Source organism: Sorghum bicolor, chromosome 1 (assembly GCF_000003195.3).
Source record: "Sorghum bicolor cultivar BTx623 chromosome 1, Sorghum_bicolor_NCBIv3, whole genome shotgun sequence".
Classification (NCBI taxonomy): domain Eukaryota; kingdom Viridiplantae; phylum Streptophyta; class Magnoliopsida; order Poales; family Poaceae; genus Sorghum; species Sorghum bicolor.
The window spans coordinates 60,859,414-60,885,183 of NC_012870.2; the positions used below are offsets into that span (position 1 = coordinate 60,859,414).

At 42.2% G+C, this 25,770-nt stretch overlaps 2 protein-coding genes across 3 annotated transcripts; both read right to left on the reverse strand.

The window, feature by feature from the left end:
* Nucleotides 374-3,023, reverse strand: LOC8062894 (protein DETOXIFICATION 49). The gene has a single exon (XM_002467582.2). The coding sequence runs from the start codon at nt 2,524-2,526 to the stop codon at nt 817-819; it is 1,710 nt and encodes a 569-aa protein (XP_002467627.1). The 5' UTR covers nt 2,527-3,023; the 3' UTR covers nt 374-816.
* Nucleotides 9,504-14,530, reverse strand: LOC8063181 (2-oxoglutarate-Fe(II) type oxidoreductase). Of its 2 annotated transcripts, XR_002449167.1 has the most exons (12): nt 14,359-14,530; nt 14,078-14,273; nt 13,282-13,362; nt 13,085-13,136; nt 12,847-12,968; nt 11,406-11,506; nt 11,178-11,236; nt 10,703-10,759; nt 10,587-10,616; nt 10,327-10,372; nt 9,790-9,869; nt 9,504-9,708 (listed from the first exon to the last, which is right to left on the reverse strand). XR_002449167.1 is itself a non-coding variant. In XM_002467583.2 (11 exons), exons 1-11 carry the CDS (start codon nt 14,434-14,436, stop codon nt 9,648-9,650), a joined length of 933 nt encoding a protein of 310 aa, XP_002467628.1. In that variant the 5' UTR covers nt 14,437-14,530; the 3' UTR covers nt 9,504-9,647. The 2 variants fall into 2 exon arrangements, 1 of the variants encoding a protein (XP_002467628.1); XM_002467583.2 differs by lacking the exon at nt 10,587-10,616.

Below are 25,770 nucleotides of genomic sequence, written 5' to 3' on the forward strand. Positions count from 1 at the left end.
ACTAATGACGTCTAAGGGCATCTCCAACAACGAATGTCGCACTAATGACGTCCAAGGGCATCTCCAACCGTGTGACTTTTTAGCTAACTCATAGGACTCCATGCTAGCACTTTGCTCACGTGAAAGAGAGAGAAGATATTAAAAAACAATAGACTCTCAATTATCTCCACACCTATTTTTACTCACAGTACGACGCTATTTGTGGACCTGCTGATAAAGCAAGAGAGAAGGAGAAAAGAAGATGTACGATAAAAAGTCACTTATATATAGGGTTCACAAAATAAAGTGGTAGTGATATAGCATTGTATGAATTGAACTAGCTGCTACCTCACACTGTTGAGGACACTTTAATATCTATATAATACAATAAGAATGCTGGATAAGGCATGTTGCATTGTGTGCCTACAAGTACATATTTCCATCATACAACAGGGTGTAAACCAACAATTTAATAACTAAATTAAAAATACAAAAATATATTGGCATGCAGGCCACCTATATATTAGTTGTCACTCATCAAATACACCTAATTTGGCCACGTAATTACAGAAAACACCCGGCTCTTTCGCCTCAAAGTCTCAGGTGTTTTTCCGCAATAACGTGGTACATACAAGTACTTTTTTTGTCTCATATCATCAAGACACTAGACACCAACTCATATGAACGCCCCTAAAAAATTGTTCAGACGACTGCAAAAATCTTTCCACTTCACACCTACTATGCGTAGTACTGTACTATACACCAGGCTAGCTACCTGATTAGCTAGTTACCGTGATTCATACGTAGACGGCCGTCGTTGTCAAGGTGTAGGGGCGGTCAGCCCTGCACGGTGATGAGCAAGCTGGAGTCCTCGTCGCCATGCGATGCCGCAACCTTGGCATGCGGCCCCGTGTCTTTCTCTTTCCCTCCGTCGTCGTCGTCTCCGTTCACGACGGCGTCGCCGCCGGGCGCAGCAACTCCGGCGAGCACCTGCGCGAGCTCGGCTTGCTTGGCCCAGTCCGTGCGGGTGATCACCACGAGCATGACGGCGACGCAGGCGGCCTGCGCGGCCAGGAGGCCAAGCCAGAGGCCCCTGAAGCCCTGCCCCGCCCAGAACGCCAGCGCCACGGCCACGGGCGTGCCGACGCCGTAGAACGCGCCCAGGTTGATGTGCGCGCCGTCCTTGGGGCGCGCGCTGCCGCGGAGAACCCCACAGCCGGTGGTCTGCGGGCAGTTGCCGAGCTCGCACAGCCCGAGGATGGGCAGCACGGAGGCCGTGAGCGCCAGGATGGACGTGTCCGACGTGAACATGCGCGCCCACACGTCGCGCACGGACACGGCGAACAGGAAGGAGGCGAGGCCCTGGAGCGCGCTCAGCGCGAGCCCCGCGCGGGCCGCGGCGCGCGCGGCGCCCGGGCGGTTCGCGCCGAGCTCGTTGCTGACCCGCGTCGACACGCCGAAGCTGAGCGACGACGGGAAGATGTAGAGCAGGGACGTGGTCTGGATGAGCACCCCCATGGACGCCACGGTCGCCTTGGGGTCCGCCAGGAGACCGCAGAGGAGGATCATGATCTCGTACCACCACCACTCGAGGCACACGCTGGCGCAGCTCGCAACGGCGAGCCGGGCCAGCCGCATCCACCCGGTAACGTCCTTGAACAGCTTCTCGGAAAGGGTGAAGCCGCCGGTGGCGCGGTGCACGCCGGAAAAGTAGATGTAAGCGAGGAGGAGGAGCACGAGGTTGAGGTTTGCCAGGGCGGAGGCGAGAGCGACGCCTTCGACGCCGAGGCCGAGGACGGAGACGAGGAGGTAGTTGATGGGGAGGTGCATGGCGACGGCGAGCACGGCGCAGGCAGTGAGCGGGAAGTTGATGGACTGGGTGCGGAGGTAGATGCGGAGAGGGTGGAGGAACGACTGGAAGAGAAGGTCCGGGAGGCAGAGGAGAATGTAGCGCTGCGCGGCGGCGGATATGGCGGCGTCCTGGCCGCACAGCAGGAGCAGCGGCTCCATGTGCGCCCAGAGGAAGGCGACGGGCACGGAGAGCGCGAGGAGGAGGAGCACCATCCGCTGCATGGTGGCGCCGACGAGGGGGAGGTTCTTGGCGCCCACGGCCTGGCCGCACACCGGTTCCATGCCCATGGCGAGGCCGGACAGGACGGAGTAGCCCGTGATGTTGCCGAAGCCGATGGCGAGGGACCCGCCGGCGAGGGCGAGCTCGCCGAGACGGCCAAGGAAGAGCATCGAGATCATCGGCCGCACGTAGAGTATGAGACCCGTCATGATCATCGGCAATGACAGACTCAAAATCGATGCGGCCTCGCTCGCCGCGCCCCTGGTCAACGACGGCCTGTCGTCTAAGACCGGCGGCGGCGGGTCCTTGCACGTTGTTGTCAAGGTCGTCGTCGATTCGTTCAAAACAACGACGACCGCGACATCCGGTGAGACGACGACCGCGCGGAGACGGTGGCCATCGTCCCCGACACCGCCGCCGTCCTTGGCATTGCACAGGCACGGCGGCAACAACTTGCCAACGAGCCCCTCACACATGGCGGCGCAACGCAAGCTCCGACTGCCGCTAGAGGCCGGAGGCGGCTTTTGCACGTGTGTGTGCGCGCGGAGGAGCTTTTGGAAGGAAACCAAACGAGGGGGGGTTTCAAACCCTAGCAAGCAGCTAAATTTATAGGCGGAAATGGATATGATCAGCTCGATGGAAATGAGAGAAGGGGGTTAACAAAAGATCCGGGGCTGGGATTAGTTTAGACGGGAGCTCTCGTCGTCTAGCTCCCGAAGTGGCTGCCTCCCCTGGCCTGCTGGCTCGATCTCCTCTGAGCCGGTCTTGGCCGGCCCCGGCGGATCACCACGTACGACGACGCGCGCGCACGGGGCGTTGTTGTATCGCGCGGCGCGTAGCGCTGGACGAGGACGAGGCTTCGGGAACGTACGCGCGGCGGCTCAGTTGGATCGCCCCCGGGTGTCTGGATGGAAGGGGACAAAACCAGCGAGAGAGGAGAGAGGGGTCCAAGGTTTTGAAGGCTGAAGGTGAGGAAAGGGGATGAGGGAGAAGGAGCAGGGTAGGACGGGTATTTATACACAGGATTTGAGGGGGGCATGCAAGAAGACTGCTAGCTACCATCTCATCATCTGTGTTGCCTAATTATTATGCAATTCATCGTGGATTACATTATTGGAGTCTACTTTATACGTTGATTTGGATAAATATTTCTATAACAAAAACAATAGTTTTAGAATTCGCTGTCGGGGTTATAAAGGCAGGAGAGAAGGGGGATAATATAATAGAGTCAATGCATGTTCTCTTGAATTTTTTTTCGTCCTTCGCTTTATTGAACTTAACATAATAATATATGCATGGATTGAGAAGTTCAACTTTTGTTTCATCAGGCTTTGATGTCGTACTATTTTGTTGTTTGACCTTAGGCGTACAGAGGTGTACTCCCTCCAACTACAAATAATAAAGGCATGTTTGGATCATCTTTGCATTATTAGACTCAGGATTATGAATCGGATTATAATATAGTAAAATCCACCGCCGGTCTTTGAACTTGGCCGGCGGTGTCATTTAGATCTCTAAACTTCTAAAGTGATATTTGTGAGTCTGTAAACTTGGCACACTGTGTCATTTAGATCCCTGAACTTTCAAGGTAATCACCACATGTTCCTAAATTTGGCCAGTGATGTCATTCTAGTCCTTGAACTTTCAAAGTGATCACCACAGGTCTCTAAACTTAGCAAGCGGTATCATCCCTATCCAAATATAGTCTAACCTACTCTATATAAGCTAACGTAAATCCAACATGTGTCAATTAATCAATCATTATTTATCTCATATTTATCAGGAAAATATAAATTATATAAAATAATTTACATCAATAAAAAACAAATTAAAGTAGTAAACTAATTTACAATAACAAATATATTAGCTTTAAACTAAAGTATAAAAATAGTAAAATTAATTAAATATTTGTATATCATTGATAGTATTACAAAATAATATTAAAATTCCTATAGTATTAAAAGTTTTCTCTATTAAAAGTTACTTCTAATATTAGTATTATTTTAAAACTTTTAATAATGTTATTATAGAAGTAACATTTAATAGTAGTATTATAGTACTAAAACTTTAATAGTAGTATTATGGTATTAAAATATTTAATAATATTGTGATAGTATTAATAACAGAGAAAAGTTAACCTTTAATAGTAGTATTATAGTATTAAAACTTTTAATAGTAGTATTATGGTATTAAAATATTTAATAATAATGTGATAATATTAATAACAGAGAAAAGTTACTTTTATAATAACACTATTAAAATTTTAAAAATAATACTAAAATTAGAAGTAACTTTTAATAGAGAAAACTTTTAATACTATATATAGGAATTTTAATATTATTTTGTAATACTATCAATGATATATAAATATTTAATTAATTTTACTATTTTTATACTTCAATTTAAACCTAATATATTTGTTGGTGTAAATTATTTTAACACTTTAATTTATTTTTTGTTGATATAAATTATTTTATATAATTTATATTTTCATGATAAATATTAGATAAATAATGCTTGATTAATTTACACATAACAACTTATAGAGTAGGTTAGACCATATTTGGACAAGAATGATACCGCTTGCCAAGTTTAGGGACCTGCAGTCATCACGTTGAAAGTTCTGGGACTGGAATGACACCACCGGCCAAGTTTAGGGACATGTGGTGATTACCTTGAAAGTTCAGGGATCTAGATGACACTGTCTATCAAGTTTATAGACTCATAGATATCACTTTAGAAGTTCAGGGACCTAGATGACACCGCCAGTCAAGTTCAAGGACCGGCGGTGGATTTTGCTCATTATAATAATATGGATATTCAGCTATAAAAAAAATAGGCTGTTGGTATCTCTTATTATAGGCGCTGAATATAGGATTTGGTTTTGTGAGCACCTAGCTAGTATCATATTTATTTGTATGTTTGAGATGGATTATATAGGTTTATAATAATCTGCTGGTTGGATTGTTATACTCCTTTATCCTTATCCATCACCATAATCTAGGGTGTTTGGATGACCTAGAGATTATTCTATCAGATTACTACAATCCAAAGGTGATCTAAACAAGCCCTGATTAATTGGTGTTTAAGTTCCATAGAGTCTCAAACTAAACTTGCAAGTTATATATATTTGTATATTGAGCTTGGATGTTTGAGCATGTACAACTAAAACTGCAACTTATAACAGTATAGTTCATAACATTATGCTATTTTACGTGTTACAAATGTATTATAAGAATTAGTCTCCAAAAGATCTCTTATTCATGGCTAGAGAGTACAGAATTGTTTATTTCTGTTTTCCCTCTACATTATCAAACTTTGATATGTAATAATATTAAAAATACACATCCAAAGACATATTAGAAAATAAATAAAATTTATTTCATGTTGTTCTCAAGAATTAATACTTTCCCTTTTAGTGAGTGGATCTTATAAGCAGACAAGATGTTGGCTAGTCTCCATGGGTTGTATCACACTCATTAATTATGGAGAAAATTTTCTATTTGGCCCTGAAAATATATCCTCAACTTGAGTTTTTCTTTCCTATTTAACATTTCCGTAAGTTTGGGTTGATAACAGTGTTAAGTCATATGTGAAAAGTCTATTTTACCCCTAGAAATTTTACCATTCATAATATTCCATGGTTGATATTGCTATCTTTTAGGAATATTTCATTTTACGCGTCAGGATTCAAATACATGGTATGTACTTCAAATCATAAGGTTGAAGATTATGAATGATCCTATTGAGAGCAAGGGAATATTAGGATGGAGTTAATAAAATATTTATGAACTACTTATATCCTATAACACTATCATGTTATTAATGATGTAATTTACTTTAAGTAACTTCACCGATACCTATGAAAATGTTATACATCATTTACCTTTTCATGACTTAACATACAAGTTTTAATAATATAATATGTAACTTGAGATGTCTGCAATCACATTATTTCTTTTGGTGGACTTTCATGAACTTAACTTGCTTCAAGGAGATAGTTATCTAATATTTTGATATTAAACATCTTTAATCTATTCGCAACCATCCTATCCAATATAATGTATGAATGAAGATATATACAAGTACTTTTAATTAAGGAACATTAAGCTAAGTAATGAAAATCTTCTAATGAAGAAATTTAGGTATGACAATGGATGTGTTATTTCATTAGAGAATAATTAATATGCCTCAAAATGTCAACTATTTATTTGACCACAAGGGAAACAAAGTCAGCTAAAGTCATTTTGTAGTAGTCTTTACTAGAGTAATCATGTGGGTTATGTATACCTTAGAACACATGCAAACCAATTGTAAGGAATAGTGGGTACTCCCTCCAGCCACAAACAAGTGATGTTTTCAAGTTGTATGAGGTCAACTAGTTAAGGAAGTGCTACTTTTACATGTTGAGTATGGCTATTTAGAAACAGTAAGAGTACATTTTGTCTTGAAAAATAGTTTGATAAAAAGTATGCATTTACTATACTTTTATATAGTTGAATTGTGGTAATAAAAGAATAGTCAAAGCTTCAAATAGTTGACTTTACAACTTTAAAACATCACTTATTTTGTGATGAGAGGGAGTATATCAATTCATAGTGTGAAGGCAGTGAAGTTGTTTCGTATCTCTACAGCCATCAACTTACACACAAGAAAAAGAAGAATACTATGCAAGATAGACTTGGAAACTCATTCAACTAGAAGAACACTCTACACGTTGTTGTAGGAACTACTGATTTGGAATAAAATTTAACTATTTATATAACTCTTAGAAAGAGATTAAATATTATAAATTAATGTTAGTGGATAACATGGCACGCTGATGTAGACAACTAAATATATGTTAGTGGATGATGTATCTCGCTGACGTGGATATCACAATTGCTTGTGCTAGTGGACTTTAATTGTAAGTATTAGAGTGCGCAGCAGAATTTGGCCCAGCTTGTTATGCCCACGAGCTGTCAGCCCCCGCCTTATATGTTGTGTTCCTCCACCATCAATTACCGATATGGAACTAAATCTAACAATCTCCTCTGTCACACATCGAGCCTAACTCTTCACATCACCTCCGAGAGCTCCCCCGTCACCATGTGACCTGTGAGATTTTTTAGGAGCTCCCCCGTCACCATATGACCTGTGAGATTTTTTAGGTTTTTCGGACCATGGGCTCTGATACCACTTGTTAGAGTCCGCAGGGAAATTCGGCCCAGCTCATTATACCCATGAGCTGTCAGCCCCTCGGGCCCAGATCCGCCAGAGCCCACAACATACCCAGACATTGGGCCTAACTCAACCAAAAGACTAGTCTGATAGGTGAGGGCTGCCCCCACCTTATATGTTGTGTTCCCCTACCATCAATTACAGATGTGGGACTAAACATAACAGTAAGTGATAGTGGACTGCTGAGGTGGACATCTTGCATGTTAAAATAATATTTTAGTGGAGGATATGTACACCAATTAATTATTTTAAAACATTTCCAAATTTGCCTTTTAGTAAGATAAGTCCCATTTTGGTGAAAATGAGAAATGAACAGCCTGCAGACTGTATTTTTTGCAGCGACATCTAAACTTTTTTAGTCTTTCAACCTTTTTGAAGTATTTATTTTGACTTTTAATTATTCCCCTGGTTGGAGAATGTTACGTTTAATGTGAACTTACAACTAGACCACCTAAATTCAAGTCCTCGTCAAAGCAAACTTAGACACTTTTTTTGTTAACATTTATAAAGTCGTCTAGTTTTTCATAAATTTATCTAGTTTTTTATGCTAATAATGTCAATGCCGCGCAATAGGTGTTAGGCCTGCAAGACTTTGTCGGTGGGCAATCTTTCTGACTTTTGTGTTGGACGTACGAATTATCAATTATCTGACTTTGTCTGATTATTAAGAGGATGCGAGATCGATATAACTAGATCCAAGCTGACCTGTACGCCTCTCCAATTTGCTCTGTGGCTCATCATAGTACTTGAAATAACTTGTTTGTTAATGACGCTACCAGTGAAGTTTAACTTCAGTTAGCCTTGCCCCTTCAGGTCAACCACAGTATGATTCTTCTCTCTTTTTTTTTCGAAAGATCCGTTACCGGCTTTCATTGATAAATGGAGAGAATAATAGTTACAAGAGCTATTTACAAGTTTTTGTGGCCTCGCAGTTTCTGGAGGCCACAACACCCCTACTAATTACAGACTAGATTACAAATGTAGAGGACCCTACTGGTCTTAGAAAGAAAAAAGTGCTACTCATGAGGGGTGAGGCCCTAAAGGTACAAACATTGGCAGCAGAGTTTGTAGGCCTGTATGATTCTTCTCTCAGGCCAGAACCACTCACAACTCAACTGTCTCATGCAAACAAGGCTGAGAAACAAGAGATCGAGGCATGCATGGCGTTCACATGAGTCGCAGATGCAGAGATGCTACTGCATCACCCGCTGTTGAGTTATAAATTAGTGCAGAAATAAATCAAAATAAATGCCTCTCGGGTAGTTTGTCTTTCACAGCAACTGTTTATGCAGCTAGCTCTCTCTAGACGACGATCACCAATCCAGAACACATCAACGCCTCGTACGACTGACCTGCGTGTTGGGCTGCCACTCGTGTGTCTCTGCGAGCTGTCATCTCGAGCTGACCAGTGACCATCGGATCGCCATGGACTAGTCTTCGGTCCTGGGTTCCCGGCCAAAATCGAGCAGAGCTTTCACCGTTGCCGAAATTTTTCACCTGGTTGCTAATCCACTGGCAAGACTCAGCCAACGAGCTGAAGCTTTGGCACCCATCCTTTTGACCGTTCCGAAAGCGTCAAGTCATGCTTCCAGCTACCCCGACTTTCTGCACGGATCTCACTGTTTCAGACTTAGTCAGATGTGGTGTGCTTAACAACAACGCTAAAAGAGTCTTTGTGATACATATGGATTGAGTTAGTGCAGTGCACACTTGGTTCTAGTTCTTGGGTACGGCAGTGTTTTCAGTGACGGTCCGATGGATGCCTAGCTACTTCCCGAGCATGTCAACCTTCTAGATAAGTAGACGGCGCCATTGGTCGTGTTCAACAGGTATGAAACTAGGAAGCAGTGAAGATACTTGTTGATGTCTGATGTCGATCTCCTTTCAAAGAAAAAGATTGATGGGATTGGCATCAGTTGCATCCAAGGGAGCAGCAGACTACTAGAAGTCTGGCACAAAGATTTGCAGCAGGGTACATGGCTTCAGAAAGCGTTGAGCAACGCTGTGATAGGTTGAGACTTGAGAGTCTCTGCTGATCAGACACCTGTTGCTTGCTAAGTCTGATCAGGAAATTAAACATGGAGAAAAAACTGCGGTGAAACGTGTGCCACATGCTTGTCTCCCTCCACAGCGGGAATTGCGCGGACGCAACGCCAGCGCGTATGCCCTGCTTGCTGACGATGAACTACGCGTGATACAGAAAGTGCAGTCCTCCAGACATCAGGGGGAGACATGGAGGTCCAGTTCACATACATAGCACCCTTTTTATTCGTTGCGCCTTATTGAAAAATAACTTTAAATCCTGGGTTCAAACATTACTATGGTATATCAAGCTGTTATAAAGGAGCATATACAGTATTACAAATGTGACGGATGATTATTTGTATGTTGAATTTATTCGCCCGAATATGTAGTCGCTACTCTTGATAGGTGGAAACCTGAAAAGGTGTATAAATTTGAAGAGGATGAGAAGCCACGGAAATAAAACTAGTTCAAATGTTAACCTAAGAGATGAGAACCTTGGTGGACATGCTTCACTGCAACAACTTTCCAAACACTGCACTAGTGTGTCAGGATTTGGGTCAAGAAAGAAAGCCACCTGGTACATCCAAAAAATTGTGTAAAGGCACATAATAATGCCTGAAATTAGTCGCAAAAAACATATGGTAGCTGAAATTCTTTGAGTAGGAACTTTGAGTAGGCAGAATATGTTCATATATGCAGGTCTTTTTTTTTTTGCGAGCATATGCAGGTCATATTTAAGGGCACACATTGGGCAAGGTTTTTGTCCTCGCTGCACAAGAAGGAAGTACAGGCGAACATTAAGTGAGCGCTCTTGGGACAACAATCCCGGAGATCTTCGCCAGACGTGGATGGATATCTCTGTGCTTAAGTATTTTTCCTCTTATATTTGGACCTAATTGCTATTTGTTGGTATATCGACCACAGCTGATGGATAGTACTTGGGATAATGGATGCTTGAGTGCATGCTTATGCAGAGGCCAGAATATAACTTATTCCTGCTTCTAAAGAAAAGTAAGTTATTATAAACTCACCGAATACCGCTCTTTACCGACTGCAACAACACGATGCAACGTAGATCTACAAGTTACAGGAAAAATGTGAAACAATCAAAGTTCATATATACATTTTCTTTTGCAAGAATGAATTAAGATAGATAAGTGCACAAGCCAACATAAAACAGAACTGCAACAGAATCTTCTGGATCATATATCTGCAACTATATTACCATAAATTCTCACAATGTTGGCCCAACAAACATGCTTACGAATTATGTTCACACGATAAAACCAACCTTTGTCATGATTCAAGAGGAGCATTTTATCTGTTATAATATGTACCTTTGTCATGACTTAAGAGGTTCATCGTAAAAACACAGAACTAATCAACAAAGGTAATAAAGGATAATACCTGAAAACACAATTTGTCCACCTCTCTAGCAAATCACCAATATTAATAATAAGGGCCCTACATGGAACATAAGAACTGTAAATACCATACCTGCGAGAAATTATCTAAAGAACAGCAGAACACCCAAAACAGGAGTCCTGAGTCCAGAAGTTAATAGGACAACAAAAATTTATTCACTATAGAGGGGCACCGACCACCGAACTGCTATATTCAGTTACTATTCATGGAAGTCATGCCCATGGTCCAGGGCAGGTCATGCAGGAGGCAGGTGAGAGGGCGCATGCCAAAGTTCTCGGGCAGCTGTTAGGTTAGACCATGGGTGGGGGCACTTCACAACAATGTACAAGGGTGCAAACATGTCAAGAAAACTAACCCAAGCCATGGATTCAGCATGTAACTGGACCGTGTTTTCAATCTTTAATATATTTTCATGCATGTTCAAGAAAAAAAATGGAAGTTAAGAAAGGATCATTACCCATCAATGTGATGAACATCTTCCCATAGCTGGGGATTCCTATCCTTCTCCCTGCATATCTGTACACTAATAGCGTAAGGAACCATAGTATAAGGATAAACATGACAATTGATAAAGACACTGTTTTGGATTTGGGTGGTGGCAAGAGATAATCCACAAGTGGTTAGCCACAAAAGGGAATAAAACTAGAAGGTGATGAACTAAACTTTTTGAGAAATGATAACATACCTGCAGGCCAGGAGTGCCATCTGTCACTAAAAGGGTTATCACACCATAGTCCGAGTGAGCTGATGCACCATAGTTTCCACTATCAGACTCATTTACTTCACCTGCGTTGAATCAATTAAAAGTTTACCCCTGACTAAGGTCGTGCAATTGCTTTAGAACTTAGTCATAAGAAATCTTATTTATCAGTGTCTCCATAAATTAAAAGAAGACAAAGAAGAACAATCAGTACACCAAGACGAAGTTCCTAAAAGAAGCTTAAAGCTGCCTCAGTCCTTTTGTCTGTCTGTCTCTCCTCTTACAGTATTACAGAAGTTAAATTACCCACAAACTTATATAACTTACATTCATAATTTCATGTTCCTTAACATTTTGTTCAGCAATCAGACTGCACCTCAGTATACAGTAGCATTTTTTAACAAAACCAGATTACAGTGGTAACCACTAACTTTAATTCATGTTTCATTTAGAGTCTATGTAATCAGATACTGGAATCGCAAACAGAACCAACTACACCTAAAAGTCCTGGAATCGCAAACAATTAACAGAGCAGCTGCTCCTTTATCCTTACAAGTCCCCGGATCCCAACCTCATCCTCCCTCCAATGGTGAAGGGTGCATCAAGGAACAGTGGAGCATAAGCCCACTTCATCCATGTCCCTTGGGTCCTGACCACCGCACGCGAAGCGAGGGTAAACTGCTTCATCCATGTGATGTCACCCTGTGCACCACCGCAGAGCAGGTAACTGCAGTTGCTTCTCAATTCTCATACACACATTGCTGCAGTGAAGCTGTGTCATCACCAACTCCAGCAGCAGCCCATTTCCATGGCATGTGTACTAGATTGCTTCTCTTTCCCTGTTTGCTTCTCTCTGGTGCCATCTTGAGATGAATAGATAGGTCAACTGCAAGTGCTAGTAGTCTATTTCTTCTCCTAGCTACAGTCTACTTCCACAACCGAGCTACAAAGAACAACATCAGTATTCACTTAATTTGTTCCCATTACCGATGCCTTTAGATACCATTTACTTTGCTGTTGCAATTTCCCAACCAAACAGCACCTTATTGGGGACATTAGTTATGCACCCTAGATCCAACCCAACCAAGCAAAACTCTGTAGGAGGATGCAAAGTTCTCAATTCTTTAGTGTAACATGTGCATCCATACATTTTCTTATATAAAAAGTTTGCTAAGCAGTCAAGGAAAAAGAACACCTGACTTCCATTTGTTTTTTGTTCTCTGCTATAGTTATTTATGGCAGTACGAAAAATGAATATTGAAGAGCTGAAGCCATTCAAGAACCTATCAGGCTATCAGCAACAATGAAATGAGAAGACTGGTGAAAAGGCAAGACCAAGAGTGTAGCAAAGCAAACCACACTTCATAATCTTACGAATAAACTTTGATGCTTTCATATAATATAGAAGGAAATGGTATAATGTAACCTGGGTAATGCAATAACCGAAGAAATGTTGATGGGCAGTTCAATGCACCAACTTTATGAAAGAAATCAGCATCCAAATCCAAACCCAAAGCAATTAGAGAGAGTATCCTTGTGCCAGTATCCCTAGTAGGAATAAGCAACACCATCAATTAATAAGATAGAATGTTTTAACAAATACACAAACATTCTTACAAAACCTTTATTTTGTTTTGAGGAATCAATGTTCTTCTAATACTTACAGAATAGCTGCAATGTATAGCTTCATTGTCTCCTTCCAAGATGGCAAGCGCTCTGCAGATAGCCAGAGGAAGAGCAAATGTTCAAAGCATAAAATGGAATCTGATCATATGCATGGTGTCCATAGACAATTAGATAATGCAGGACGACAGTTAGAAAACTTATCAGTTGTTAAGAGATGGCAAAGCAGATAAAGTACCTTCAGAAGGCCATTGGTTTACATCATTATGCATATCGCCATCATCAATAGGCCCAATGTAGAAACTCTCCTTGAGGTCTCCTGTAATAATATATCAAAATTCAGAAATCAATAGGAGATTAAACAGTCTGTTTTTTTTTTAATGAGGCACACTTTTAACAGAGATCTGCTTCTGTTTCATTAAGGAAGGCAGAACAAAATTACAGGAAGTTCAGTGTAGGAATAATTACAGGGAGGAGTCAAAAGCTCCAAAAAATTAACCTGGCAGATTCAACTATACCATTACAAGGAACAGAAGAAATGGTAGCTCCAAATTACAAGCGACAATGACGTGTAGAATGGGTTCTTCAGTATTTGTTCATTTTTTATGGACTTTTCCTCAACCCGCTACACCTAGTTCCTAGATTCATGCAGTCTAATCAGATAGCTGAAGCAAGGTAAGATTGGCTAAATGAAAATTCCTTCACGCTTCTGCCTAAATTCCTCAACCCACGACACATTTTGTGACAGAAACAGTCCTATTACAGCATTATTATGGTTCAGCTCAGTTTTAGCTATGGCAACCAGTGAGTCACTATATACAGCAACAACAACAACAACAACAAAATATCCTCTCGGTTTTGTAATTACGAGTACTAGTAGTTTGCATCAGTCAGGTACTCCAGCAACAATTTCAAGCAGCTGTCGTGTGCTAAGCAACAGCGGTCATATTTTGGTGTTGAGACCAAAATCCCAATACCCAGGTGGCCGTGGGTGCAGAGGATGAGCAGGCAGGCGAGGGCAGAGATTCCCCGACCTACGAACTGGGAAGAGGCGTCGAGCTTCTCGGCGTAGGGCGGCGTGTACCCGCGGTGGTTGGCGCTCCTCAGCAGCGCCATCTTCTCCTCCATGGGCAGGTCGAAGAAGCCCTTGCTCTGCGCGAACACCGCCTGGAGCAGGCCGCGGTCCACTCCGTGGTTGGTCACGTAGAAGAACCCGTGCTCCACGCACGCCTGCCCAATCACAATCATCAAATAAAGCTCGCTATCTCTTTCGGGGCGCTCTGTTTCAAGAGCGGGGTCGAGTGAAGGAAGTCACCTGTCGGACGGATTCGGCGGCGGCGCGGAGGTCCGGCGACGCCAGGTCCACCACGGGGAGGTGCAGGTTCCCCGCCATCTCCGGTGTCTCTGACGTCTCCGGCTTGGCTGAAGCAGTGGAATGCCGTCTGCGAGCAGCAGCTCTGGCTCTCTGCGCTCGCTACGACACGGCACCTGGGGCGACGGCCGGCTTGCGCCTATGGGCTCAAATTGACTGAAAATCATACTGGGCCTGGGCTGAAACATGATAGCATGGCCTGGAGATCCACTGCGTCAAATGACAAGAGATCAGCCCAACATGCACATACCAGCGGCCTAAACTGTTATGATCTTAATTCCCGTCCTAAATTCCTAATATGGTCCTAAACTGTTGAAGTAGACATTTTTCCCAATTCCCATCGTCAAAAGAAAAAAAAATCCCATCCTCCCATCAAAAAAAAAAGATAATGGTAGACATTTCCTGTCCTCTTAAATAAAAAGAAAAGTAGACCGTTCCCATCACAGGTCGACTGCGTCAGGTTAATTCTATTATCATCGGTGTTCACACTCCACACCCTTAAAAAAGAGGCTTGCTTCTTGTCAGTTGTCACGGCTCACATGAGTGAGAGCATTCTAACATCTGCAGAATTCAAATCTTCTCAACTGTCGTGCCTGACAACTGACTTTAGCTGCTGCTAGCTCGTGAAAACACCGAGGCCTTGTTTAGTTCCCCTGAAAACCAAAAAGTTTTCAAGATTCCCCGTCACATCGAATCTTGTGACACATGCATAAAACATTAAATATAGACGAAAATAAAAACTAATTACACAGTTTAGCTGTAAATTACGAGACGAATCTTTTGATCCTAGTTAGTCCATAATTTGATAATATTTGTCACAAACAAACAAAATGCTACAAAATGCTACAGTTCACTTTTCGGAACTAAACAAGGCCCGAATTCGAGTGCTATCTCAAGGAAGGGACGAGACCGCGTTCGTCAGTTCTCAGGTCCGCGGAGAGCCCACTGCCGCATCTCTCGCTCTCTCTCTCTCTACGGGCGGCGACCGCCCGCTCGTCGGGCCCAGCTGCACCACATCACTAGCTGTCTAGTATCGGAGCAATTATATATAGGGGGAGGCTAAGGCCTTGTTTAGTTTATCCAAAAACCAAAAAGTTTTCAAGGCCTGACACATCAAATGTTTCAACACATGCATAAAATATTAAATATAGACGAAAATAAAAACTAATTGCATAGTTTAACTGTAAATCGCGAAATGAATCTTTTAATCCTAGTTAGTCCATGATTGGACAATATTTGCCACAAACAAACGAAAGTGCTATAGTAGCAAAATCCAAAATCTTTTTACATCTAAACAAGGCCTAATTAAAAAATCCAGTTTATCAAAACTGAGTCTAACTAGTGACCGTCAACTTAATTTATCGACTTGATATAGGAGCTAACATTTTAGAAAAAGTCCACTTTAGATTCCTCAACTTTCACGAAAGTCTAATTTTCATCCATCAACTCTAAAACCATACAAAATACATCCTCAACTTTTAAAACCGTACACATTACATCCCTGACTTGGTTTTGAAAGCGGTTTTGTTTTTTCTTTTTATTTATTTTGGCTGTTTTTTTTTGAAAAATCACAGTAAATCACATAAAAATCATAAAATAGAAAACTCAATTTTGTTAGACTTCAGATGAGTAGATCTACACATTGAATATATAATGTAGTATGTTTTAGTACTGATTTTTTGATGTAGCTTTAGCTCTATGCTTTTCTATAATTAATTAGACTAATTATAGCACAGTTTCTATGGTCTAATTGTGATGAAATTTATATGGTGGGCTAATTATTATATGATTGAGTTGTAGTAAAAATTTTATACTCATTAGATCATGTATACTTAGTTATATATTTGTTTAGGTTTATGCTTGTTAAATTTAATAAATCTATAACTAAGTTATACATGATCTAATGAGTATAAAAATTTTATCACAGTTTAAACATAAAATAATTAGCCCAACATAAAACATTTACCACAATTGGACCATACAGACTATAGCTATGAATTATTCTAATTAATTAAAGAAAAACACATATCTAAAGCTATAACAAAAACTTTGTACTAAAGTATAACATATTATATGTTTATTGTGTAGATCTACTTATCTGGAGTCCAACAAATCAGATTTACTATTTTATCAAATTTATGTGATTTACTATAAATATTCATCTAAAATAAATAAAAATGAAAAAGACAAAACTGCCTTCAAAACCGCTCATCACCATGTCATGGACGTAATATGCACGGTTTCAGGAATGTATTTTACCTGGTTTTGAAGTTTAAGGATGAAAAGCAGACTTTCGCAAAAGTTGAGGGACCTAAAGTGGACTTCTTCCTCACATTTTCTATATGTATTTTAGGATCAAATGTGTTATTCTTTTGGTGGTAGACGATAAACCCTTAATAGCAAGATGTTTGAGATAATTTCGTACACCTTAAGATATGCGTCTCAGTTTTTCTAAGATGTTTCATTGTATTATCTAGTTATGTTTTGTACTTTCTCCATCCCAAATTATAAAGCATTCTAAGAATCTTGGAGAATTAAAGTATCTCAAGTTTAACCAAAATTATATAAAGAAGTATAAAGATTTATGTCACAAATAGATATACTACAAAAATATAATTAATGAAGAACTCTAATGGTACTTAGTTGGTATCATAAATATTATTATTTTATTATATAAATTTGGTCAAATTTGAGATACTTTGACTCTCCAAGTTTTTCAAAATGACTTATAATTTAGAATGGAGGGAGTATGATTTTATTATCTAAATGATATATATATATATATATATATATATATGACAACATTGTTATATTTCTCTCTTAATATAAATAAAAATCATTAATTTATAATAGTAAAATTTTTTGTTGACACATGTGTTGGGGGGTTTGTTGGGGAAGGGGGGCGGGGCTGGCCAGTGGCGGAGCTAGGATTTTACGGCTGGGTATTCTGAGTATATAAAAAAAATTTATACAAATGTGCAATAGTAACAAGGCTTTGTTTAGTGCCACCCAAAAACTAAAAACATTTTAACATTTTTATCACATCGAATTTTTCAGCACATGCATGAAGTATTAAATATAGATTGCACAATTTATCTGTAATTTTGAGATGAATCTTTTAAATCTATTAGTCTATGGTTAGACAATGCGATGCGTGTGAGTTGGGAGACTAGGAGCGACAGCCAGAAAACGCTACCATCTTTTTTTCTTTACTTTGTTGATTGAGCTGAAAATCACTGTTTTCTGTTGGGCTTTGGGCCAGATTTGCAACATGTAGCAACTATATACGTTGTACCTATACGTATACATATATGTATTTGTGTTTGTTTCTAAAATCTTGGGTATTCCATGGCATACAGAAATACCCTGGCGCTGCCCATGGGAGACAGCCAGCGAGACGTGGCTGCACAAGACACACCACCACTTGCATGCAGCACTGTGCAAGCCACGAACGACACGGCACACCGCCGCGCGCATCGATACGACAACGTTTCTGACGAGGTACTCGATCTTGTTCAGGCAGGGCAGACAGTGCGAATTAAGATCATAATTAGTAGACAGCACGACGAGGCTGCTCTGCTTACCATGGCATGGCACGGCAATGGCACCCATGTGCTTCTTCAGCTGCCTGCAGCTCCAGTCCATGGACGGCGAAAGCGAGGTGGAGCCAAAGCCAAGCGCGCCAGAGAAAGGAAACACAGATCAGCCTCGGGCGTCACGCAATGCAACACCCCGGGCCGATCGATCCCTCGTGAGTTTTTCGTGTCCACCCACGAAACGAGAGCCGCGGCGAAAGGGCTCGCGCTGTCGTGCCCCTTCCGTCCACCAGGGCAGTGCCAATGCCATGCATGTCACGCGGTCATGCCGGCCTGTACGTAACCCACCAGCAGCAGACAAGCAAGCGTCCGGCTTGCCGAGCAGAGCACTTGTGTGTGCGATCCTACAACTCGACGACGGGCCTGAATGAAATCTGGAGAGAACGACGAAACTGTGATTGGATTCCGGAATCTCAGCAATGGAAGTGTGCGAAAGGAGAAAGGGACGTGTGCTTGGTTAATCTGGGCTAAGCTAACCTGCCTTCGCAACCACGTTAGCATCATGCACTAACCCTGAATTATTCGGTGATCGTGCTTGCGTGCCTCGACCTCGAGGGTTGTTGAGGGGCTTCCCTAAATAGCGAACGTTAAGTAGATTTGAATCTAACGAACGATCAGACAGCCCCACGACTTTTCTTTTTTGGCAAAAAAAAAATCCTGCAATTTTCTATTTTTGGAAAGTTTTCTATTTTAGGCAAAAAAATTCGCTACTTTTCTTTTTTGAAAATTTGTACTCACAATTTTTACGTATAACTTATAGAACAAACTTTTACGTATAACTCATATACGTGACTTTAACATATACCTTCATTGTGACAAAGTTACACATATAACTTATATACATATAACTTACTACATGATAAAGTTATACGCATAACTTTTATCTATAATATTTTATGGAACAAGTTTATCAACATAATTTATGACGAGACAATTTAGCGAATGTTTAAAAAAGTTACAATTAAAACTTAAGCATATTTTAATTAAACTAATTTTAACATATAAGTTAATAACTGCAAGTTAAGCACAAAATGTAATAAATCAAATAGCTTTGCAAAAAGTTAGACATAAAAGATAATAATTATAAGTTAATATCTACTAGTTAGACGTAGAAAGTTAGATATAAAAGTTGCGTACAGAAAGTTAGACACAAAAGTTACGTGCAGAAAGTTAATAATTACAAATTATATGGTTAAAATTTACATCTAGCATTTTAAAATAAATGTTTTACTTTTTTATGACATTAGTGGTGGTTATGGAAAAAGCACACTAGAAGGGGAGATAGTTTGAACCTTTGTTACATCAAATCTAAGTGGACGATCGTCCAAATAAAATAAGGGTTGACAGCATATATAAAAAGAAAAAAATGATAGACTTATATAAAAAATAAAAGACAAAAGAAAAGACAAAAGAAAAATTAAAAAAATGTTTTATAACTTTTGTGTTTCAAATTTTAGCATAAGTTGTAAGTTTTATGGTATAAGTCATATGGTAATAAGTTTTGCAAAGTGTTATGCCAAGTTGTTAGTATAATTTATAGAAATAAGTTATGTTCTATAAGATATATATGTATAACTTAGTTACCTTCTAAAAATAGAAAGTTGCGGAAATTATCATTTCCAAATAAAGAAAGTTGTGGGAGTAGCTGATGGTTCGCTGGTGATCGATCGTGGAATTGGAGTTGGGGTTGTCGAGCTGTGTAATTTGTACGCTAGCACAGCAGGCTGGCAATCGCGAACCCACGGGGTGTATGTACAAGGTGAAAAGGGCTACCACTTTACCCTTTTTTCCTTCACTGATTGATCCATTTGTATTTGCATGCATCCACCGTATGTACGTAGCAACCCTTTTATAACATGAACATGACCAAATGTGTATCTGAACCTTTCTTGCTTCTGTGACCCATGACGCCACATAGTGAGTCATCAGACAAGAGCTACAGTAGCTAGCCCTCAATTTGCATGTTGCTCTAGGCCTTGTTTAGTTTCCATCAAAATCCAAAAAATTTTCAAGATTCCCCGTTACATCGAATCTTGCGACACATACATGAAGCACTAAATATAGACGAAAACAAAAACTAATTACACAATTTGGTTGTAAATTGTGAAACAAATCTTTTGATCCTAGTTAGTATATGATTGGACAATGTTTGCCACAAACAAACGAAAGTACTACAATAATAAAATAAAAAAAATCACATCTAAACAAGGCCCTAGTCCTCAAAAGCAAATCGCAGATTGCTAGAGTCCTAAGAACCATTGGGGGTGGGGGGGGGGGGGGGGGGGTTGCTTTGTTGTGCAACCTACTCTCTTCATCATTAACAATTGTGCCCAAAGGTAGCAGGGCACAAAAGACAGGGTGACTCGCAGTCTGGACCCTTGGCAGCTTTCATAATTTATTTAGCCAGGAAGGCAAAAATAAAATTGCAGCTACCATGAACGTGGCCACGTGGGAGGACCGTGGCCGGAAAAGACGGTATAAGCTTCTAACAACATCTGAATAGCCTTTTTTTTACTGGTAGTAGAAGCTAAGCTGAGGTCCTACGTGAAATGGAGTGACACCTCGATGCTTTCTTGATCTTATCCGCCGCCACCAAAAACTCAATGGATCCCTGTTTGAGACCTAACCTTCTTGTCGAATCAGAGAAGTAGCCTTCAAGCAGAAACTGCGATCGATGTGGCTACCAGGCTATGGCCTCAGATGTGATATTCAGCTTATCCTAGCAAAATAGCTCCGTCCCTTTTCGTGCTAGCGCTATATATTTTAAAGAAATAAATTACCTTCAAAAAAAAACCTCCATATTCTGAAGAAGTAAAATATGCCTTACGAAAAAAATAAAATATCTTCTTACTTTCCATCTTAACTGGCACTAGCTGCGCATGAGTAATCGTCCGTGATCGTTGATAAATTCACTGTTTGCACCTAAAATTAGCAAAGCTGATTCTAGAAAACCGGTCCGACTGCTTTTTCATGACCGACTAGGAGATTTTTCAACGTTGTCAAACTGTAAATTGACACTACTCTCTCATCAAAACGATCAAAATGATAGCTAGAACACCAAATTTAGAGTCTGGATGTTGAGACAATTACGGCTTCAAAAAGATGAACGCCTGTGAAAACCGGCTATGTCTGTCTTTAAAAATGGTTAGGACAGTTTCGTCAGCCTAAAAAAAGCTAAATTACCGTATGTTTGGTTGCAGGATGGGTAGGTTGGGTTGGATCCAACCCTCATTTTGGGAACGAAGCCAACCCATTCATTGTTTGGTTACAACTATGATTTTGGAGACGGATCGAACCCATCTCTTGTTTGGTTGAAGAAATTGGGAAAAACGGGTTTGATGGCAAGATAACAGCGTTAGTGAGGGCACTTTTCATTAAAGACACTGAGTTTTTTAGAAATTAGACGAGCCCGGATCTGTAAACCCTATGAGTCATGACACTTTTGCATAAAGGTCCAGAAAGTGAAACTAAATTGCGCTGGTGGTCCTTATCTTCTAGCTTCGTTCGGGGCAGAGCAGAGGTGGCCACGCGGGCGAGCTCCGCCGCGCGGACGAGCTCCGCCACGCGGGCGCGAGCTGCAGCCGCCGGAGCCCCCGCCGCGGGCGCGAGCTCTGGCCACGGGTGCGAGCTCCGCCGCGGGCGCGAGCTCTGGCCACGAGCTCTGGCCACGGGTGCGAGCTCCGCCGCGGGCGCGAGCTGCAGCCACGGGCGCGAGCTCCGCCGCGGGCGCGAGCTGCACGCACGGGCGCGAGCTCCAGCCGCGGGCGAGCCTCCGCCGCGGGCGCGAGCTCCGGCCACGAGCCGCCGTGGGCGAGCCCCTCCGCCGTGGGCGAGTCGTCACGGCGCTCCCGACGGAAAAACGGGGGTTCGCTCCGTCCGCCAGATTTCAGCGGACGGAGCCAACCCGCATCTCACGCGAATATTCCTTCTGGAGCCAACCCAACCCAACTCGCATTCCATCCAAACAGCCATAGGAACGGATCCAACCCAACCCAGCTCGCTCCAACCTCCAACCAAACACACGGTTAGAGTTGTATTTGGCACCGTTTTGTAAGGCCTTTCAACCCCTCACAAGATACTTCTGTCCCATCTTATGAATGGTCATGGTCAATTAAGAGAATCTAGTTTCAAAAAAAATACCTTTAATTTACTTTTGACCACCTTACACCATATGTTATAAAATAGCGTTTACCTTTCACCACCTTATTTTCCAACACCATATGTTTATGTTATATCATCTCTCATCTCTATAGTGTGAGGGAACGCTCTATCCAACCTGTGTCTCGCCGACAAGTACCTCTCAAGAGATATTTGTAAGTTTCCGTGGTGATTCTGCGACTAGTTTTGACATCAGCTAAGGTCGGTTCTCGATTTGATACTTGAGTGATCCAAACCATGCATCCTCGTGATATCCAATTTAAGTCTAACACCATCCAAATGTGACACTGACCAGGAGGCCCCGCCTACAGGCAGTCAAGTGGGCCCTTCGATAGCACTAGCAATGTGCACTCATAGCCTTGTTGATGGTCCTCCAGTGTCCACTAATAAGAAAGCAAAAGGACTAAAGCAGTAAAGTAAGCCTCCACTATATATAATAAACAACAGGAAGCACCACCACCAGGAATGAGCTTGTAAAGCTCTCCTCGAAGATCATATCCAGCCCCCCTAAAAAATAGCTGAAAATCAGAGCTCTCACCCCCCAAAGACTTGCAGTTGCAGAAGCATCCACCGAGCGAGATGCTGGTGGTCGACCTGGGCGTATGGCTCATCCCGCTGACGTTCTTCCTCGTCCCGTGCCGCCGGATCGTGCTCCTCCTGTCGAGGCTCGAGGAGCTCCGCCGGAGCATGATGACGAGGCCGAGGCTCCCCACGGCGGACATGTGGACCCGCTTCGCCACCCTCAACTCCATGGCTTTCATGCTGTGATGGTAGATACATCATATATGGCTGCTGCCTCTTACTCTTAGTTATGCTGTTCTGTTGAGTGCCACAGCTATATATCTGCTATGCTGTTCTGAAACTTCGTTCTCTGCTTCGCTTCTATGTAGTACGATTATCTCCAGTAGCTGAGAGATGCGTACGACTTACGTTAGGACTTGCCGCGAGATGTATGTATATATAGAGAGTACATATATGTAACGAGAGATACATATGAGACTAGAGAGCATATGATGAAGTGAATTTGCTGATCTTGATATGATACGTATATGTTGATTCGGTTTCAAAGTGAGGATTTACTGAAGATGCTGCAATATATATGCATCTTCTATCACCAGCTGATAGCATTGAAGCCGATCTTATAAGGTCGACCCAGTGTTCAAGCTGATAATTTGGATCCTTTGCTCAGATTCCGAAGAGCATCCTTTGCTCAGTTGATAAGTAGTACTGTATATGAACGAAGCAGGTTTGTTGTAAAACAGATCACTGAGTGTACTCACGATAGATGGAGCCAACCTACTGTTGATAAATTAAGACAAGGGTGCAGCAGATTGGAAGCTTTGGTGTTGGAACTTGGAGAGTCTTCAACATATTTGGATGGCGCAGAAGAAACGGGATGGAGGCTTCATTCTTTTGTTTGTTGTGTTGTCTTGTGTTAAGGTGTGCATGTTAGCTTAACTGCTTAAGTGATGTGGCTCTTGTTTTAACTGCTATACTAATTTACTCGTGAATGCTGGAGGCCAGGATATTTTTATTTATTAAGTAAAAAAAAAGTACTCCCTAGAATTAGTAGAGACTCTGGATTTGGGGGAAATGTCTGCCTGCTGTCCCGCATAAAAGAGAAATTCCTGTCATCGTCTAGCTGATAAGGTCGACCCAGGAGAGCACGAAGTCCGATCCACTGAACAATGTCTAGTGGATCTATTATTCTCCAAAATATGGAATGCACGAAGCTACACTACACGGCCACCACCATCACGGTCTCAACTGCAGCTCAACGCAGTGCCATGGATGCTACATCAGGGAGAATTTCCAGAGATGTCCATTTCCCCTATCAACAGGTAGATCAAACTGGTTGGAGGGTAAAACCCATCCTGTTGTATAAAAAAACCCAATAAAACCCCTCCTGTTCCATTATTTTTTTTTAAAAAAAAAACAGGTAGATCAAACTGCAGATTGGAGGGCAATGGCCCATCATGGCACTGAGAAAGTTGATACCGACCATTAACAAGTTGATCCATTTGCAATCAAATCAACAGTTGCCACCACGGAACAATTTAAGAACCGAAGGAATAACGTATTCTTACTGCTGTTGCTACAATACTTGTACTGAAAAATCTAATTCTGATGAGCATCGAACAATCGGAGAGGCAAAAACCTGATCAGTCATCAGATCAGTGCAGCCTGCTCCGCCACCGACCCGAGGTCTCAAAAATTTCAGGCACTAAAAACACCACGAGTCGTCGTCAGTTTTGTCCCGATCCAAACCTGGGTTTTTTCGATTTTGCACCAGTATCACCAGGAACAGGGAGAAGAATCGCTGAACCAATGGAGACGAGCTGGAGCTGACAATCCAACTGCAGATTCGGCAGCTTGGAGAGCGGGGGCTGCGTTTCGTGGGCCGAAACCGACATGGGTTCTATGGGCTGGGCCTGTTAGTTGGGCTACAAGAGTATGTGGGCTCGTTTTGTTCTTTTGGCCCGTCCCTGCGCTTCTGCTTCCGCTTCTGTTGGAGTTGGACGATGCCGACCTCAACGAGGTGGCAACCACCAACGAGAGCTGCCACGGTCTGGACATGCTCGGCGGCGGCTCGGCGCACAGCCTGTGAACGCGTTTCCCATCAGGACGAGTGACGAATCCACATATTTGAATCAACCACGTAAAAAAAGAACATAATGCTCCCTCCTTTCTCTCTCTCGCACTCAAAGCATCAAATACGACTTTTCCCAACAAATTCAACCACCAATAGTCAATATACAGGGAAAACAAACAGTGACAACGGTAGCACGAGGTGTGTGAGCTCTGACCGACCAGATTGCATCTAGTGGCGTGACAGCGAATCACTTGATTGATTGATTCAGTTTCATTATGTTACCTGCGTCTAGCCATCAACTTCCCAAAGGAGTAGAACAGGCCGTGTAATTTCACTTTTCCTATAGAACAGTCGTCTCAATCTCTGTTTGGGTCAGGCGATGCTTTATCGATATGTTGAATGGACTTCTCCATGTGCTCGCATTGGATGGAGATCTCAAGGCTTGTAGCCCTCGCCTGAACAGAGGCTATATTTCAGCAGACCCCGTGTTACTGAGGTTGCTACAACTGCTACGATATACGTATACCTGAACACGTTGACGATCTTGCCTGACAAAATGGCCACCTTCTTTTTTTTTTAACACGCAAACAAGCACAGTGTTTGCGAAGCGGACCGATTACCAGATATTGAAGTGACGGATAACCACGCACGCGTGGGCGGCGTGGCCTGCAGCCCGACGACACGACCACCACGGCTGGACGTCGATCGGTCGATGGCAATATGGAAGGCTACTGCGTAATCATTGCCGTCGCACGCGTGCGGAAACCCATCTCCGATTTGTCCGCATCATGCTCCAATAACCTGGTCGCTCCTGCACGGCTTGCACTTCACCAGAAGCTGTTGTTGGCAGTGATGACACAATCAGCACTTCACCAGATTCTAAGACTCGAAGGAGATGCTGGGTTTCTTTAATCCACAAAGCAAAGGTTCGACTAAAGCGAGATTTGGAATCATAGCCATCTGAGCCAAGGAGGAGACTGAATAGTTTCAATGCTGACAAACAATTTC